This window comes from Rhinoraja longicauda, chromosome 33 (genome assembly GCF_053455715.1).
Source record: "Rhinoraja longicauda isolate Sanriku21f chromosome 33, sRhiLon1.1, whole genome shotgun sequence".
NCBI classification, from domain to species: Eukaryota; Metazoa; Chordata; class Chondrichthyes; order Rajiformes; family Arhynchobatidae; genus Rhinoraja; species Rhinoraja longicauda.
The window spans coordinates 1,369,622-1,388,684 of NC_135985.1; the positions used below are offsets into that span (position 1 = coordinate 1,369,622).

At 44.6% G+C, this 19,063-nt stretch overlaps 1 protein-coding gene across 2 annotated transcripts in view; it reads right to left on the reverse strand.

The window, feature by feature from the left end:
- adamtsl3 (ADAMTS-like 3) overlaps positions 1 to 19,063 on the reverse strand; it is a 327,965-nt gene that overhangs the window by 130,826 nt on the left and 178,076 nt on the right. For both annotated transcript variants that reach the window (XM_078427555.1, XM_078427554.1), the window contains exon 7: positions 3,260 to 3,386. In XM_078427555.1, coding sequence (XP_078283681.1) covers positions 3,260 to 3,386 — 127 coding nt within the window. The remainder of the gene's footprint in view (positions 1 to 3,259; positions 3,387 to 19,063) is intronic.

A 19,063-nucleotide genomic window follows, 5' to 3' on the forward strand; every position in this document is an offset into this window, starting at 1 on the left:
AAACCATGAAATATGTTAAATGGAGTTTGCATATTCTCCCGATGACCGTGTGGGTTTTCTCCGGGTGCTCTGGTTTCCTCCCACATCCCAAAGACTTGCGGGTTTGTAGGTTAATTGGCCCTTGTAAATTGCCCCCAGTGTGTTGGGAGTGGATGGAAAAAGTGGGATGACATAGAACTAGTTGGCGTGGACTCAGTGGGCTGAAGGGCCTGTCTCTTGGTTGCATTTATACAAACTAAATATATGAAATGTTTATACCAATTGTTAAGTCAATGACCTGAAAGTTATTTTCTATTGATCTATGCTGTTTACTTATTCTCCTGTTTGGATTATTTCCTTATTCCTCATTCTTCACCATATTGTCCCACCAGGAAAAAATGAGAAAGCCATTGGGAGAGTTGCTGCCTTGCAGCGCCAGAGACCCATGTTCGATCCTGACCACGGGTGCTGTCTGTACAGAGTTTGTACGCTCTCCCCTTAACCTGTGTGGGTTTTCTTCAGTTTCCTCCCACACTCCAAAGACATACAGGTTTGTAGGTTAATTGGTATAAATGTAAATTGTCCCTAGTGTGTGTAGGATAGTGTTAATGTGCAGGGATCACTGGTCGGTGTGGACTCGGTGGGCCAAAAGGCCTCTTTTTGCGCTGCATCTCTAAACTAAACTAAACACACAGAGTCATTTTTATGTCCTAGGTTCACTTTGTATTTACCTGTCAGTCCCACACAGTCATTTGCATCGGAAATAGCTGGAGTGTAATCTGAAATAGGCCCCACACTGATTTTCTTCCTGTTTTTCCACTCGTTACAAACTATGGCAAATAAATAACCTGTAGTACTTCACCTGTCAACCCAAATCTAGGCCAACGCACTCAACAATGACTGCAGTCTCCCCCCCCCCAGTCTGAATAACAGTTTAGTTTAGTTTTTTTTAAAGTTTAGAGATAAAGTGTGGAAACAGGCCCTTCGGCCCACCGAGTCCGACCAGCGATCCCCGCACACTAACACTATCCTTCACTGGGGACGATTTTCAATTTTTACCAAAGCCAATTAACCTACAAACCTGCACGTCTGTTGAGTGAGGGAGGAAACCAGAGATCCCGGAGAAAACCACGCAGGTCACGGGGAGAACGTGCAAACTCCGTACAGACAGCACCCATAGTCGGGATGGAACCCGGGTCTCAGACGCTGTGAGGCAGCAATTCTACCGCTGAACTGTGAGGCAGTAGCTCTGCACACTGAACCCACTGCCAGCCTTGTTTTAGCCCCACATAGCATCAAACAAGGCTCGATCAAAGATCATTCAAAGGAAGAATCAAATCTTGAATTTTAAGCACACTCATCTACAAAACAAAGCATAGATTAAACTACAGCTAAGTCAATAAATAATATATGTAAGGCACATCGCATGTTTTCTCTGGAAGGGATGCTGTTATCTAGCATGTGTGCCTGCCAAAAGTCAGCAACTTTAGGGTTATCCTCAACGATTCATTAGTTTCAGAAGATCATTCAGAACGTCACCCAAAAATTGAGGCATTTTGAATAATATTACTTATTCTGGAATTTAAACAAAAACATAATCAGTCACTTTTCATAATGAATGAAGGTAACTTTAGAAACATGACTGAATTGATAATTGTAGCATAGTTTCGGTGATAGCCTGGACGAGTGAGGTAATGCTCAGACTCAAAAGTACCAGGTTGCATTCTAAAGACCCGAGTTTGCAGAAGGGTCCTGACTCGTGGGAGAGGGTAAGACCAGAGGACACAACCTTAGAATAAAAGGACGTACCTCCAGAAAGGAGATGAAGAGTAATTTCTTTAGTCAGAGAGTGGTGACTCTCTGTGCCACAGAAGGCTGTGGAGGCCAAGTCAGTGGATATTTTTAAGGAGGAGATTGACAGGTTCATGATTAGTGCGAAATTCAGGGTTTATGGGGAGAAGGCAGGAGAATGGGGTTCAGAGGGAAAGATAGATCAGCCATGATTGAATGGCAGAGTAGATTCAATGGGCTGAATGGCCTAATTCTGCTCCTGTAACGTATGAAATACCACCTTGTATCTTATCTTTCTTAGGGATGTGAAGAATAAGAATTTTGTTTCCTGATTGTAAGTAAAACAAGGACAAGATAATTGGTTTGTTTCAACGTCATGTTATGTGCGTTTTTTTTCCATTATTGAGTATACGATCATAACGTTTGAGAGACAGTTAGACGGGTACATGGATAGGGCAGGTTTGGAGGGGTATGGGCCAAGCTCCAGCAAGTGGGACTGGTGTAGGCGGGGCATGCTGGTCAGCCTGTTGGGCTGAAGGGCCTGTTTCCACGCTGTGTGACTATAACTAGCTGTAATACGAAACAGAATTCAAATGGATCCCATTGGTGTGCAAGTTGTAAATGTATGTTTGTATTTCATGACAGCGATCACTGGTTCATGGACCAGGTAACTAAGCCCAGTTGATGCACCCTCCTCAATGTGGATCTTGAGATGCACTCCCGGAATAGAAAATAATTACAGTTGGGTTTTCCCATTCTGCTCTTCCCATTGTTTCACCAAGTAGCTGGTGGAGACGTTGCCTCACAGTGCCAGAGATCTGGGCTCCGTTCTGTACTTGGAGGCTGTTTGTGTGGAGTCTCCATGCCACAGATGTGTGGGTCGGGAGGTAAAATGGCCATGGTCACGTGCCCCTCATGTGTGGGCAGGTGGGAGAGTCCGGGAGGAATTGGTGGGAATGTTGGGAGAATCAAAACAAGTTGGGATTGATGCAGGACTGGTGTGAGCGATGGTTGATGGTTGCTGGAGACTCAGTGGACCAAAGAGCTCACTTCCTTGCTGCGTTTCTCCATGACTCTAATACCAGGAAACAGACAAGCTGCAAAACCACTAACAACATCATTCATAATTTTCCTTTCAGAATAAATCTTGTGCTCGGTTGTAATTGAGGCTGTAGAAGAAATCAGTTTAGTTCCTTTTAGTTTATTGTCACGTGTACTGATGTACAGCAAAAAGCTTTTGTTGCGTGCTAACCAGTCAGCGGAAAGGCAATACATGGTTACAATTGAGCCATTTACGGTGTACAGATACTTGATAAGGGAATAACGTTTAGTATAAGGGAATAACGTTTAGTGCAAGGGAAAGCAAGCAAAGTCTGATCAAGGATAGTCCGAGAGTCACCAATGAGGTAGATAGTAGTTCAGCGGTTTAGTTAATGTTTAGTTAATAAGCAGGTACATAAAAATACCGAGGAGGGATTGTCAGACGCACGTTTGTCGGGGGATGTGTGTGACTTGGACTGTCCCCGCACCAGTCTGCAGGTCGAGCCGCTGCCCGCACACACGCCACAGTTGTCTTCCTTGGCTTTACTCCCAAGCTGCCGATCGCAGCCCACCACCTGCCAACAACAACAACATGGTCAGGGCAAAGGCTGAAGACAGCAGTACACAGTACTTAGATTTAAAAAAACGTGCACATACACAGCTCAGGGTACAGGTGCTCTGCTTATGTTTAAATCACCCTTAAAACAAAGAGAACTAAGAGAACTAAGGGGATCCAGACGGTGGGGGTGGGGAAGGGGGGGGGGGAATGGGGCGACGAGAACTAATGGGGGGGAAGTGGGGAACCATTGGGGCAATAAAGTGGTACTTTGCAACTTTGTCGGCGCCCTTTACATGGCGTCTCTTTGTATACCTCAGTCAGCAAAACACAGCATCTCACTGCGACTTGTCACATGTGGCAATAAAAGTATCTCATCTAATCTAATGTCCGCTTCAACCTGGGCCGTTAATGAGTTCGGAATTCATAACGTTCAGTTTAATTTCTGGAAAACCTCATGGTTTTATTAAGGAGATAAAAATTCACCATCCTCTGACTAAAGAAATTCCTCCTCATCTCCTTCTTAAAAGAACATCCTTTAATTCTGGGGCTATGACCTCTAATCTGAGACTCTCGCACTTGTGGAAACATCCTCTCCACATCCACTCTATCCAGGCCTTCCACTCTTCTTGGGCACCAACTTGGGTGAAGTTCTTCAGATCTTTCGGATTTATCGGATGGCTCAAGTCACAGAATCAAACACAATTGCTGGCAATTTACGTCTGTTTAGTTTTAGAGATACAACGTGGAAACAGGCCCTTTGGCCCACCGGGTCGAAACCGCCCAGCGATCCCCACACATTAACCCTACCCCACACACACACGAGGGCCAATTTAAAAATTTTACCAAGCCAATTAACCTACAAACCTGCACGTCTTTGGAGTGTGGGAGGAAACCGAAGATCTCGGAGAAAACCCACACGGTCACGGGGAGAACGTACAAACTCCGTACAGACAGCACCCGTAGTCAGGATCGAACCTGGGTCTCTGGCACTGTGAGGCAGCTACTCTACCACTGTGCCAGCGTGCCACCCTGTTTTGATATATATTTATATATATCAGCCAAACCTCAGCAGCATTTTTGGTGACTACCCAAGTGCCAGCTTGGCTCAGTAATACTTTCACTTCTGCTTCCAACTCACCTGAGAGGCAGTGAGTTCGAAACAATCTCTGAGACTCAAGCACCTGACCTGAATTGATGGCCAAGTCTTGAAAGAGGGAAGGCATGCCAATGTCATTGACACCATTGTGCAGAGCCATTAGTGTGATCTATTAAACCAAAGCCCTAGCTGCCAGTGTAGGTGGATGAGGATAATCTCAACACACACTATGACCAGGCAGGTTGCGTCCACACGTATACCTTCCAGCTTCTCCTCTCAAAAGCAGGTGAGTTGGCCAGCTATCTCTGACTCGATTTCACCCAAATTGGCTTCAGTATTTGTTGACATGACGACGATGCTTCAGAAAGTAATGAAAATTTGACACAAACACTCCTGATGTGTGCTGAGGATTTGTTAATGATATTAAGTACACTCCCTCTGCACATCTTGGACTAACAAGGCAAACAGATATCGGTGAAGCCTGGTGCATTTCTAACAAAACACCTCGACATCTAACACCTCAAATTACCAAGAGATGTTATGGTTTATGAACCTGACACGTTTGTATCAAATTACTCTGATGGAGGCACTAAATCATTTTCTTTCCTCAGATTGTGGGACAAAGAATTTGATATACGCGTTGCATGCACATACCATAATATCACACTGCAGGGTCCAGCCTTATGTGTTAAGTGATAAGTACAATAACATTGCTCATAGCCATTTACAAGCTATATAAACATTGTTAGTGTTGCAGCTAAGGCGAACATAAATGCTAAAAATTGATTTCAACATGAACACGCTGTTTCAGCTCAGATTTCCAACAAGGACCATTTCTCTTTTAAATAGAGTCGTAGAGTGACACAGCATGGAAACAGGCCCTTCAGCCCAACTTGCCCACACTGGCCAACATGTCCATCTACAATAGTACCACCTACCTGCATTTGGTCCATATTCCCTCCAAACTTGTCCTATCCATTTACCTGTCCAACTGTTTCTTAAATGTTGTGGTAGTCCCAGCCTCAACTACCTCCTCTGGCATCCCGTTCCACACACCCACCACTCTTTGTGTGAAAAAGTCACCCCTCAGATTCCTACAAAATATTTGCCTCCTCACCGTAAACCTACATCCTCTGGTTCTCGATTCCCTACTCTGGGCAATCTACCCAATCTATTCCTCTCGTGATAGCCTGGTCAAGGTTTCCATGAGCAGGCTGTACTTCTTACTGACTGAAGCCTGGGGTTTTTGGACAATAGACAATAGGTGCAGGAGGAGGCCATTCGGCCCTTCGAGCCAGCACCGCCATTCAATGTGATCATGGCTGATCATTCTCAATCAGTACCCCGTTCCTGCCTTCTCCCCATACCCCCTGACTCCGCTATCCTTAAGAGCTCTATCTAGCTCTCTCTTGAATGTATTCTGAGAATTGGCCTCCACTGCCTTCTGAGGCAGAGAATTTAAACGAGTTATTACAGCAACGACTGTAAATTTAAAATGAGAGCATTGTGGTTGAAAGCTTCATCAAACCAACATTTTGTCTCATCGATGGTGATTGTAACATAAATCACAAACATTAGTTGAGGTGGAGCAGAGATGCTTATCTATTTCCAATGGCAAATAATTCACCCATCATTTAGCACCACACAAAATCTAAGCCTAATCTGTGGTTATTTAATTCCCAGTGTGTGGGATCTCCTCATCCCCACTCTTGACCCGCACAGCGATGTGTCTGTGCTTGATGGAGATTAATGCACTTTAAGTGCTTTGGATAGCGGAGGGGAGAAGGGCAGTTCCAACCAGATTAATTCACAATTGTACAGATTTTAGTTTGAAACCGCACTGCACAAAATACTGTCGACACAAGATGCTGGAGTAACTCAGCGGGACAGGCATCATCACTGGAGAGAAGAAATGGGTGACGTTTCAGGTCGAGTCCTTTCTTCAGACTGAAGGGTCTCGACTCGAAACATCACCCATTCCTTCTCTCCAGAGATGCTGCCTGACCCGCTGAGTTACTCCAGCACTCTGTGAAACGTCACCTATCCATGTTCTCCAGAGATGCTGCCTGACCCGCTGAGTTACTCCAGCACCTTCGGTCTAAACCAGTATCTGCCGTTCCTGCTTACACATTTCGTCTGCACAAAATACTGTCCTCTCCACACATTTGCCCACGTAGAGAACATCAAGTTCACCTTAAAACACTTTCGGGGAGTTGAAGTTAATTTTGAAGAACAAGTTGCTTCCTCTTTATCAAATAAAACGGAATGAATTCTGTGGGTCAGGTAGTGTCTGTGGATGGAGTGGACAGTTTGAAGAAGGGCCCTGACCCATTCCCATCCCTCATACATGCTGCCTGACCTAGAGTTCCTCCAGATTTTTGCTCAATATTCCAGCATCTGCGGTTTTGTGTGTCCGTGTGCCTGCCTATGTCCGTGTGCATGTCCGTGTGCGTGTCTGTGTGCGTGTCTGTGTGTGTGTGTGTCTATGTCCATGTGCGTGTCTGTGTGTGTGTGTCTATGTCCGTGTGCGTGTCCGTGTCTATGTGCGTGTCGGTGTCCGTATCCGTGTGCGTGTCTGTGTGCGTCTCTGTGTGTGTGTCTGTGTATGTATCTATGTGCGTGTCTGTGTCCGTGTGCGTGTCTGTGTGCGTGTCTGTGTATGTGTCTATGTGCGTGTCTGTGTCCGTGTGCATGTCCATGTGCGTGTCCGTGTCTGTGTGTGTCCGTGTGCATGTCCGTGTCCGTGTGCCTGCACGTGTCCGTGAGCATGTCATCCCGCACACTACTGCTAGTCCACACACTAGGGGCAATTTACAGCAGTGTCACAGTGGCTCAGCGGTAGAGTTGCTGCCTTACAGCGCTAGAGATCCGGGTTCGATCCTGACTACGGGTGCTGTCTGTACGGAGTTTGCACGCTCTCCCCATGGATTTTCTCCGAGATCTTCGGTTTCCTCCCACACTCCGAAGACACTCCAAAGGTTAATTGGCTTGGTATAAATGTAAATTATCCCTAGTGTGTGTAGGATAGTGTTAGTGTGTGGGGATCACTGGCCAGTGCAAACTCCATGGGACGATGGGGCCAGATTCTGCGCTGTACCTCTAAACTAAACTAAAAACTAAACAATGCCAGCATTAAAAAGACAGGCAAGTGAAGATATAAACATGTCACAAATATCACAAATGTTTATGGTGTGACGGGCAGAGTGCTGAGGGAATGTGCAGACCAATTATCTGAGGTCTTCACAAAAATCTTCAACCTGTCCCTTTTAAAATCCACCATCCCTCCCTGCCTGAAGTCCGCCACAATCATCCCACTGCCGAAAAAGTCTGTCATCAGCGGTCTTAACGACTACCGTCCGGTAGCACTCACACCGGTCATCACAAAGTGCTTCGAGAGACTGGTCCTGCAGCACATCAAAGCCAGCCTCCCACCCACCTTCGACCCACACCAGTTTGCCTACAGAGCAAATAGGTCTAGAGGGGATGCCATCGACACTGCTCTTCACACTGCACTGACCCACCTTGAACACCAGGGGAGCTATGTGAGGATGCTCTTCCTCGACTTCAGCTCTGCCTTTAACACAGTCATCCCGAGCAGACTGGTCACCAAACTTTCCGACCTTGGATTTTCCCAAACCATCTGCCAATGGATCAAGGACTTCCTGACCAACCGCCCCCAGACCGTCAAAATAGGCCCTCACCTCTCCTCCACCATTACACTGAGCACCGGCTCACCACAGGGCTGTGTGTTGAGCCCCATCCTTTACTCCCTCTACACTCACGACTGCGCCCCCACCCATCCCACCAACACCATCATCAAGTTCGCGGATGACACGACTGTGGTTGGACTCATCTCAGAAGGAGATGAGACAGCCTATAGGGATGAAATCCAAAGGCTGGCAGCATGGTGTTCAGTGAACAATCTGGTCCTGAACTCCTCCAAAACAAAGGAACTTATAATTGACTTTAGAAAAACCAGTGTAGATTACGACCCACTCTACATCAATGGGGTCTGTGTGGAAAGGGTACCAGCTTTCAGGTTCCTGGGTACGCACATCGCAGAGGATCTTACCTGGTCTACCAACACCATCACCACAGTAAAGAAGGCACAGCAGAGACTCCACTTCCTGAGGATCCTCAGGAAAACCAACCTGCAGGAGAAGCTCATGTTGTCCTTCTATCGCTGCTCCATCGAGAGTGTGCTGGCATACTGTATAACCACATGGTATGCCAGCTGCTCAGAAAAGGACAGGAAGGCCCTTCAGAGGGTCATCACGACGGCCCAGAAGATCATCGGCTGCTCACTGCCCTCCCTGGAGCACCTGTTCAGCCTACGCTGCCTCAGTAGAGCAGGCAAAATAATAAAAGATCCATCCCACCCCGGCCACCGTCTGTTTGTTCATCTGCCCTCTGGTCGACGTTTCAGGTCGATCAAATCCCGAACAAACAGACTTAAGAACAGTTTTTACCCCAGGGCCATACGAGAACTGAACACTACCTTTGCACTAGGCAACACCGTTAAAAAAATCTTGTACTTAATATAATTGTATTTAATTGTATTTATGTATTTATTTGTTTTTGCATTTATTGCATATATGTTTGTACGCACCGTCAGGATTGGCTATTTTTTAATTTTGTTGTACTCGTTGCAATGACAATAAATGAATATTATTATTATTATTATGTCAAAACTAGTTGGCGTGTAGATATATCATAGCAGTCACAGTAATATTCCAGTCATGTTATCAGCCCTTTAAAAGGTATGGTCTGCATATTACTGAAGTACAATAATAGGTGCTGGCAGCATCAATAGATCATGTTAAAGAGGATCTGCCAGTGTACATATCACCCCTCGGGAGAAGCAGGAACCCTGGCCTGATGCGATTTAAGGAATGAAATGTTGCTGTTTTGCACAGTACAAAATAATACTGCCTGTCTCACTGAGTTACTCCAGCACTTTGTGTCTACAGTGTAAACCAGCATCTGCAGTTCCTTCCTACACGAAATAGTATTAATTCTACTTTTGCATACAAAAGGATCTTAAATTTTCCCAGATGTGGATTTATAGACCTGGATTTTTTTGCTATGATAAATCTCCCAAAAACTCGATTGGAACATTTTTTTTTACATAATCCAGATTCCCTCATTTGTTTTTAAACTGTTTTAAAACAGGATTTAAATTTAACCAGCAAAATGGTCTTCTAAAAGTCTTGATTTTTTTATTGCCTCCATTTCATTTCCCTTTCTTAAACTTCCATTATTTTCCCAGCCTGAAGTGAACTCTGGAGATTGCCAATCAGTCTGTGAATTAATTGTTTACATGTTTGGACTCGTCTACAAAATATATTTATTCTCAATGCAGTGGGGCAAACATTTGCAGAAGGTTTCCTGGGAATCTGTGTGTGATTTGCGGACAGTGCAGGCTAGACTTCTGTCCTTTAAAGTTTGGAAGAATGAGGGTAACTTCATTATATAACATTTATAGACCGCATGACAAAGGAGGATGTTGCCACTAATGTGGAATCTGGAACCACGAGACCACACGTGTTGGAAGGAACTGCAGATGCTGGTTTAAATCGAAGGTAGATACAAAATGCTGGAGTAACTCAGCGGGACAGGCAACATCTCTGGAGAGAAGGAATGGGCGACGTTTCGGGTTGAGACCCTTCTTCAGATGGGTCTGAAGAAGGTTTGCCCATTCCTTCTCTCCAGAGATGCTGCCTGTCCCGCTGAGTTACTCCAGCATTTTGTACGTTCTCCCCGAGACTGCATGGTTTTTCTCCGAGATCTTCAGTTTCCTCCCACAATCCAAAGACGCACAGGTTTGTAGGTTAATTGGCTCGGTATAAATATAAATTATCCCTAGTGTGTGTAGGATAGTGTTAGTGTGCGGGGATCGCTGGTCGGCGCGGACGCGGTGGGCGAATTTAAAATGAATAGGACATCATCAGATACGTATATATTGCGTATGCATGTATGTGTCTGCATGTGCATATGTGTATATACATCACATAAATACATACATCATATATACACACGTGTGTGTATATGTATGCATATATCACACATATATACATATATTTATATTGTATACACATACACACATCATACAAGAATAAAAACTATTTTAGGTGTAAAATTACAAATGGGACTTTGACATTCCACACTCAACTTGCATTGCAAGATAAATTATGTAAACTAAACAAATATTTTACTGAGGTTTAAAGAGATTATCATTGTTGAATTGTTGTGTAATGTTGATGCAATGTCTGTATACATTCACACTCATTGGTGTTTCCGTCAATGTAGGGACATGACCTTTGCACAACACAGATGAATATAACAGTTGCCTCTTGAATTAACGACGGTGGACCTCGTGTGTTGATGCCTCCCATAAATCAGAGAGGTGTTGCTTTAAAACGACAGCCCATTAAAGGTAGAGTTTCGACACATTTGCCTCTGAGGCTGGAGGATGTAATTAGTCAGTATCTTTGAAATGAATGAGTTCACTTAAAGGCTCAGTTGTGGATGAGAACATTAATGTCTTTGATAGGCAGGTCAGTCAAGAAGCTGGACTGAGGTGGTACAATACAGTTACAATAGACAGTCACAAAGTGCTGAAGTAACTCAGCGGGTCAGGAAAGTCCTGACCCAGGACAAACCCTATTCCCTCCATGGATGCTGCCTGTGTGTAGAAACAAGGAACAGCGGATGCTGGTTTATATAAAAGACACAAAGTGCTGGAGTAACTCAGCGGGTCAGACAGCATCTCTGGACAAAAGGAATATAGACAATAGACAATAGACAATAGGTGCAGGAGGAGGCCATTCGGCCCTTCGAGCCAGCACCGCCATTCAATGTGATCATGGCTGATCATTCTCAATCTGTACCCCGTTCCTGCCTTCTCCCCATACCCCCTGACTCCACTATCTTTAAGAGCTCTATCCAGCTCTCTCTTGAATGCATTCAGAGACTTGGCCTCCACTGCCTTCTGACGCAGAGAATTCCACAGATTCACAACTCTCTGACTGAAAAAGTTTTTCCTCATCTCAGTTCTAAATGGCCTACCCCTTATTCTTAAACTGTGGCCCCTGGTTCTGGACTCCCCCAACATTGGGAACATGTTTCCTGCCTCTAACGTGTCCAACCCCTTAATAATCTTATACATTTCAATAAGATCTCCTCTCATCCTTCTAAATTCCAGTGTATACAAGCCTAGTCACTCCAGTCTTTCAACATATGATAGTCCCGCCATTCCGGGAATTAACCTAGTAAACCTACACTGCACACCCTCAATAGCAAGAATATCCTTCCTCAAATTTGGAGACCAAAACTGCACACAGTACTCCAGGTGCGGTCTCACTAGGGCCCTGTACAACTGCAGAAGGACCTCTTTGCTCCTATACTCAACTCCTCTTGTTATGAAGGCCAACATTCCATTGGCTTTCTTCACTGCCTGCTGTACCTGAATGCTTCCTTTCAGAGACTGATGCACTAGGACACCCAGATCTCAGTGTACGTCCCCTGTTCCTAACTTGACACCATTCAGATAATACTCTGCCTTCCTATTCTTACCACCAAAGTGGACAACCTCACACTTATCCACATTAAACTGTATCTGCCATGCATCCGCCCACTCACACAACCTGTCCAAGTCACCCTGCAACCTCATAGCATCTTCCTCACAGTTCACACTACCACCCAGCTTTGTATCATCTGCAAATTTGCTAATGGTACTTTTAATCCCTTCATCCAAGTCATTAATGTATATTGTAAATAGCTGCGGTCCCAGTACCAAGCCTTGCGGTACCCCACTAGTTACTGCCTGCCATTCTGAAAGGAACCCATTTATCCCCACTCTTTGCTTTCTGTCTGTCAACCAATTTTCTATCCATGTCAGAGAATAGGTGAAGTTTCTCGTCGAGATCCTTCTTCAGACTGAGAGTCACCTATCCCTTTTCTCCAGAGATGCTGCATGACCCGCTAAGTTACTCCAGCATTTAATGTCTACCTTTGGTGTAAACCAGCATCTGTAGATCCAGCTGACAGAGTTACAGTAGTTTTTCTCACTGATGCAAGTTAGAGAGGATGGGATGGGTGTGACCTTGGGAATACAAAACAAAGAATTTCACGGTGACTAGTTACGTGATAATAAAGTATCATTCATTCATTCGTATCTCTAGATGCTGCACGTGCCTTCATCTGCAATAAAGGAAAGTCTGACACTGATTCAGTTGAGTCCACAACCACAATCAATCCAATCTCCTCGCTCATTCTCAGTCACCTCCTCTCTCTCACATGCCCCTGAACTCCACCTGTATTCTCCTGCCACCAACCTACACCAGGTTCTACAGACAAGCAGACAGTGCGTCTTTCAGATGCGAGAGGAAGCGTGAACTCATGTAGTGACAAGGAGAGCATGCAAACTCCACACACACAACACCCGAGATTGGTGCAGGAAGGAACTGCAGATGCTAGTTTAAACCGAAGATAGACACAAAAAGCTGGAGTAACTCAGCGGGTCAGGCAACCTCTGGAGAGAAGGAATGGGCGACGTTTCGGCTCGAGACCCTTCTTCAGACTGAAAGTCACGGGAAAGGGAAACGAGAGACATAGACGGTGATGGAGACAGATATAGAACAAATGAATGAAAGATATGCAAAGAAAGTAAAAAAAGAAAGGAAGCCGGTCATTGTCACCTGTTGGCTGGGTCAGAACAAAAAGATGGTGTGACTGGGGTGGGGGAGAGGTGGAGAGAGTGGGAATGCAGGGATGACTTGAAGTTAGACAGTCCATGTTGCTGCTACTGCCAAGTAGCCACAGAGAGTCCACTCTGTCCTGGGTTTATGTTTAGAGCTTAATCTGTCTCTAGCTTTCACTTTTCTTCAGTACATTCGACCTTTGTACCGTCAGGTAACAAACTTTGCAATTAACTACATGCTCTTTACAAGAATCTTCCATGGCTTCGTTTTAGATTTCTGCACCCATTATTCTAGCAGAATAAATGATGGTTAAGATTGAGGTTGCATTTATGAATTTGCAATAATGAGGGGTTTTGGTGAATTGGATAAGGCTGAAATCTACAAAAGCAATTTATAACTAGCATTTTGAATCGTTAATTTACAGAATCAACCCTCCCACAATGGCATTCAGATTAAAGTGACCCAACTCTTAGTGCTGGATCACGATGTGGGCTACTGTGTAAAAAGTAACAGATGGTAAGGATCAAAGCAAAATTACCTCACAAAGACAGACTTTTTTTAAAGTCCTTACATTTTGTTTATGTCTGTGCATCAAAAGGTAATTTAGCTGCATAAATTATATTCATGTTGCTGTCAGGAGATGCAACGATTGTTTATAATGGTTCCAGATTTGACTTTATTGCAGTTACCAAGTTCCATCATCACAAAGTATAAGCTATGCCAGGGTAGGCAACGTTTCGTAAATGGCAGGATCCTGTTACATTCCTCAAAAATAAATGGATTTAATGCTATTTATTGTGCACGTCCTCTGGACGATTGCCTATCTGTTTAGGGTGGCACGGTGGCACAGCGGGCAGAGTTGCTGCCTCATGTCGCCAGAGACCAGGGTTCCATCCTGACTACGGGCGCTGTCTGTACAGAGTTTGTACGCTCTCCCCATGACCTGCGTGGGCTTTCTCCCAATGCTTCCTCCCACTTTTCAAAGACGCGCAGTTTTGGAGGTTAATTGGCTTCAATAAAGTTATAAATTGTCGCCCGTGTGTAGAATGTGAAACTGGGATGACATAGAACTAGGGTATGGTTGTCCTTTGGTCAGCGATGACTCCGTGGGCCCAAGGGCCTGTGTCCACGCTGCGTCTCTAAACTAAACTAAACAGAGGGTTTGAGGGAATATGTTTGCTCTGTTGGGAGTACGATGCAACATTTCACTGGAACTTGAAGACCTGCATAAACCAGATACTTTTCTCCCGTTTCAAAGGTTGAAATCCAATCTAATCAAGGTATTTCAAGTAATAAATAGCCGGATAGAGGGAACCAATTCCCTCTGTTGTGGGTATCCAGAAGGAGGAGACATAATCTTAAAATGAATGCCAGATCACCAGGGAGGATTATGTCTGTTAAGCCCGTGGTGACCTGGAAAAGCCCAGTGTATGCAGAGTCAACTGAAAGATTCAAGATTAAGATTGATAGATTTTTCTTTGGAGAAGGATATTAAATGATAAATATTGAGCAAGGTTGATTAAATACATTTGAGGTACAGATCAGACGTTAGCCAGTTTAATAAGGAAACTGGCTGAGGGAGTTGAATCAACATTAGCAAAATGAAACCAGGAGTTTGAAGGTCACATTTATTCACCGGTAACACGCCCACTGACGTTCACTTTGGCTTCTTTCACAACTACTTGGAGGGCAGCACACTGAGGTGTGAATCAGGAACAAAATTCCATTTCTATTCACACTTTGAAAATAATTCCAGCTTTCTGATGTGTTCTAACTCAGAGAGTCCGTCTGACCTCTGAACCTCTGGGAGGTTAAATTGGGGGGAGAGTGCAGAGTGTTGTCACACCCATTCTTCTGAAGAAGGGTCTCCACCTGAAATGTCACCCATTCCTTCTCCCCAGAGACGCTGCCTGTCCCGCTGAGTTACTCCAGCATCTTGTGTCTATCTTCGATGTAAACCACCATCTGCAATTCCTTCCTACACACCCATTCTTTTCTCCATTCTGGGTGAATGCTTTAAACACAACTCGTTAGCTCGAAGGAAACAAACTATTGAAGACTGAGAATGGAGCCTGGCATCAAAGTATACGATATGAATAATTTTTTTCTTTTAAAATGGGTAATTTTTCTCAATATTTTTCCAATATTGTTAATTGAAATGGAACCTTAAATACAAACTGTGTAGGAACTGCAGATGCAGGTTTGCACCAAAGATAGTCACAAAAAGCTGGAGAAACTCAGCGGGACAGGCAGCATCTCTGGAGAGAAGCAATGGATGATGTTTCAGGCTGTGACAGTCCGAAGAAGTGTCTCGACCTGAAATATCATCTGTTCCTTTTCTCCAGAGATGCTGCTTGACCCGCTGAGTTACTCCAGCACACTGAAACGTCACCTATCCATGTTCTCCAGGGATACTGCCTGACCCGCTGAGTTACTCCAGCACACTGAAACGTCACCTATCCATGTTCTCCAGAGATGCTGCCTGACCCGCTGAGTTACTCCAGTGTTTTGTAACTATAATCGTGGTACCGCAGTTATTTGGTGCGGACTGTTCAATAAAACAAAGTCAAAGACATTATTTGATAAAAGATTCAAAAAGATGGAATGGTGAGGGTGGCAAAACAATTTGGAAGCAGAAATCCAGAATTGTGGAGTATGATTGATGAAAAAGTGCTGGAGTAAATCAGTGGGTCAGGCAGCATCTGTGGAGAACATGGATAGGTGACGTTTCACAGAGTGCTGGAGTAACTCAGCGGGTCAGGCAGCATCTCTGGGGAACATGGAAGCAACATTTCGGGTCAGGACCCTTCTTCAGACCGACCCAAAATGAAACTAAAACAACACAATAATTGCCTAAATGTGTTTTGTTTCTTTGCCTTTGCACCATTTGTCTTCATTTGCAACACGTTTGAATATATATTTCATTCTTCAAAAGATTAAGCGGTGATGTCTCACAGAACAATGCCATTTGTCTTGCGTTGAGTTCGGGACAGTGGAGATGTCTGTTTAATGTCACTGATGAAAATATGTGCAATGCCTGAGACTGAGGGAAAGGTGATCCTGTAACATTCCAGTTTAACTGTTCCCACTCACTGGCACACTCTGCCTCCGTGCAGCTGGAAGGTTCCTCCTTCAACGTTTAAGTTAATTAACAATCACAGAATTAGGCCATTCATAAAACAAATGCCCATTGTCAGTTACTGAATTACTTGGGTCAGTGGTAATGATGAACAGGGGGCTAACCCTCATGTCCCTGGAATTCCAGTTGAATGAAGCCATTGAAATGCCTGGAGGTCCCTTTACAGAAAAGCATACTTAATAAATCCTAAATATTGCAGCATGGAAAAAAGTTGGAAAATGGATTCTATAATTAGCTTCCGACAGAAAGGAATTGAGAGAAAATCATTAGTTATCAAATGAAAAATACACTGCTCTGTTTCAGTCAGTATATCTACAGTCCTTCATTTCTTATCTATCGTTTCACTCAGTAAGATAGATCCATTTTTAAGGAGTTCATCAAAGACCAAGAGTCATAACACAGCCGATTTATCAAACTATAGGGCCTGCGTATATCATATTAATTCAGCGATAAATTTCTTCCCCGAGTGCAGTGTTTGCTTTGCTGATCCTAGATGGATTGAAATCGAGCAAATAATTTTTACTCTCATTCTTACATAAAGCAGAGAGTAAAATGGAAGTAAACTCACAGAAAGCAAATGCTTCATTATTTGAACATAAAGTCCTTCCTGGGCCATCTATTCCTTTAAGACCAGTGGATTTTTCTTCTTGCTGTAAAGGTCTGGGACTATTTGTATATTGAAAGAATTAGATTAGTACGGGTGTCGGGAGTTATGGGGAGAAGGCAGGAGAATGGGGCAGAATAGGAGGGAGGGATAGATCAGCCATGATTGAATGGCGGAGTAGACTTGATGGGCCGAGTGGCCTAATTCTGCTCTTAACACTTATGGCCTTAATTTAATTAAAAGATATAGTATGGAAACAGGCCCTCAGCCCAGAATCAATAGACAATAGACAATAGGTGCAGGAGTAGACCATTCGGCCCTTCGAGCCAGCACTGCCACTCAATGTGATCATGGCTGATCATTCTCAATCAGTACCCCGTTCCTGCCTTCTCCCCATACCCCCTGACTCCGCTATCATTAAGAGCTCTATGTAACTCTCTCTTGAAAGCATTCAGAGAAATGGCCTCCACTGCCTTCTGAGGCAGAGAATTCCACAGATTTACAACTCTCTGAGTGAAAATGTTTTTCCTCATCTCCGTTCTAAGTGGCCTACCCCTTATTCTTAAACTGTGGCCCCTGGTTCTGGACTCCCCAACATTGGGAACATGTTTCCTGCCGCTAGCATGTCCAACCCCTTAATGATCTTATATGTTTCAATAAGATCTCCTCTCATCTTGTAAATTCCAGTGTAAACCTGCCCCTTCAGTCAACATCACAATTTGATAGTGTTGGGAATTTTGCATAGATGTATCTGAGCCTCTTCCACAGGTGTGGGACAGGATGTGTAAGGCTAGGGAGACCAGTCCTGTTGCTTGCTCAGGCCTGGAACCACTGGGGAATAGTTCGAAGAATTGATAGCCTGGTGCAACATGAAAGACCATTAGCAAGGCAAGTCACCTGGGAAGGTGTTGGCAACAGGTAAACCAGGCTGGACACAAAATGCTGGAGTAACTCAGCGGGTCAGGCAGCATCTCGGGAGAGAAGGAATGGGTGGCGTTTCGGGTCGAGACCCTTCTTCAGACCTGAAAAGTCACCCATTCCTCCTTCTCTCCTGAGATGCTGCCTGACCCGCTGAGTTACTCCAGCATTTTGTGTCTACCTTCCATTTAAACCAGCATCTGCAGGGTTTTTTTCCTACAGGTAAACCATGCTTTTGGCTTGAGCTTACTTGTATAGATGAATGATGATCTGGCCAAGAGGTTTCTGGTGCTGTGCATTACTGAGCAAACTATGACTGCATAACATGCCAACAAAAGTATGCTAATGTCGATTCAGTTTAAGCTGGTGAGATCACAGCTGATCCTCTGGTTGTGATTTTGATCAGAAGGTTTCCCAGGCTGCAAGTTCCCTCTGTGTTCCCCATTCCATAGGCCTGGACTAAAATTCCCCCGCACTTATCAACCTAACCCTCCCACTCTTGCAATGCTGCATAGATCTCTCGTTTTCACACCTTACCCTTCCATATCGCTACACTCCATCTCCCTTCACTCTCAGTAGGAAGAAAGGGTCTTGACGCGAAACGTCACCCATTCCTTCTCTCCAGAGATGCTGCCTGTCCCGCTGAGTTACTCCAGCACTCTGTGTCTATATTCCACGCGCTGTATATCCATGTGGTTCTTTGTGAACATGCGTCTTAAAACTAAACCTTTGTCCGTTCCCAGCGTTCCTGCCACTTGTGTTCCTGCCTGCTGCCCCTTGTCTTTCACTGGAGCAAAGAGTAGCTTGTTCTTTAAAGTGTACAAAGTGACAGGGGTTAATTTTCCAACTGCAAGCTCTTGGCATGAGGGAAGAGTCCACAGGGGACATGCAGCAGTATGCTGTGTAGACAGCCCGTGGTTTTACATCCTTTTAAAATTATTGAGAAGAAAATTCTGGGCTGTGTTTGCATTCCCACAGGCTGCATGCCAGGAGCAAGCAGCAAAGAGCTTCCTCAGCAAAGCCTTTGTGTTTCCACATTCCTGATGTGGAGCTTTCCTTAGCTCTGGATCCACCTTTAATCCTTCACTTTTTAGCACCTCGGCCGCTCGGAGCCAGCGGCTCAGTCAACCTGTGCTGCTTTTCCCATCACGCTCCACTCTGAAATAACACTTATTGCTGCAGTTGTCGATTCAGAAAGCAGCAGAAATTCCACTAAGCAAATCCAGGCGCAACT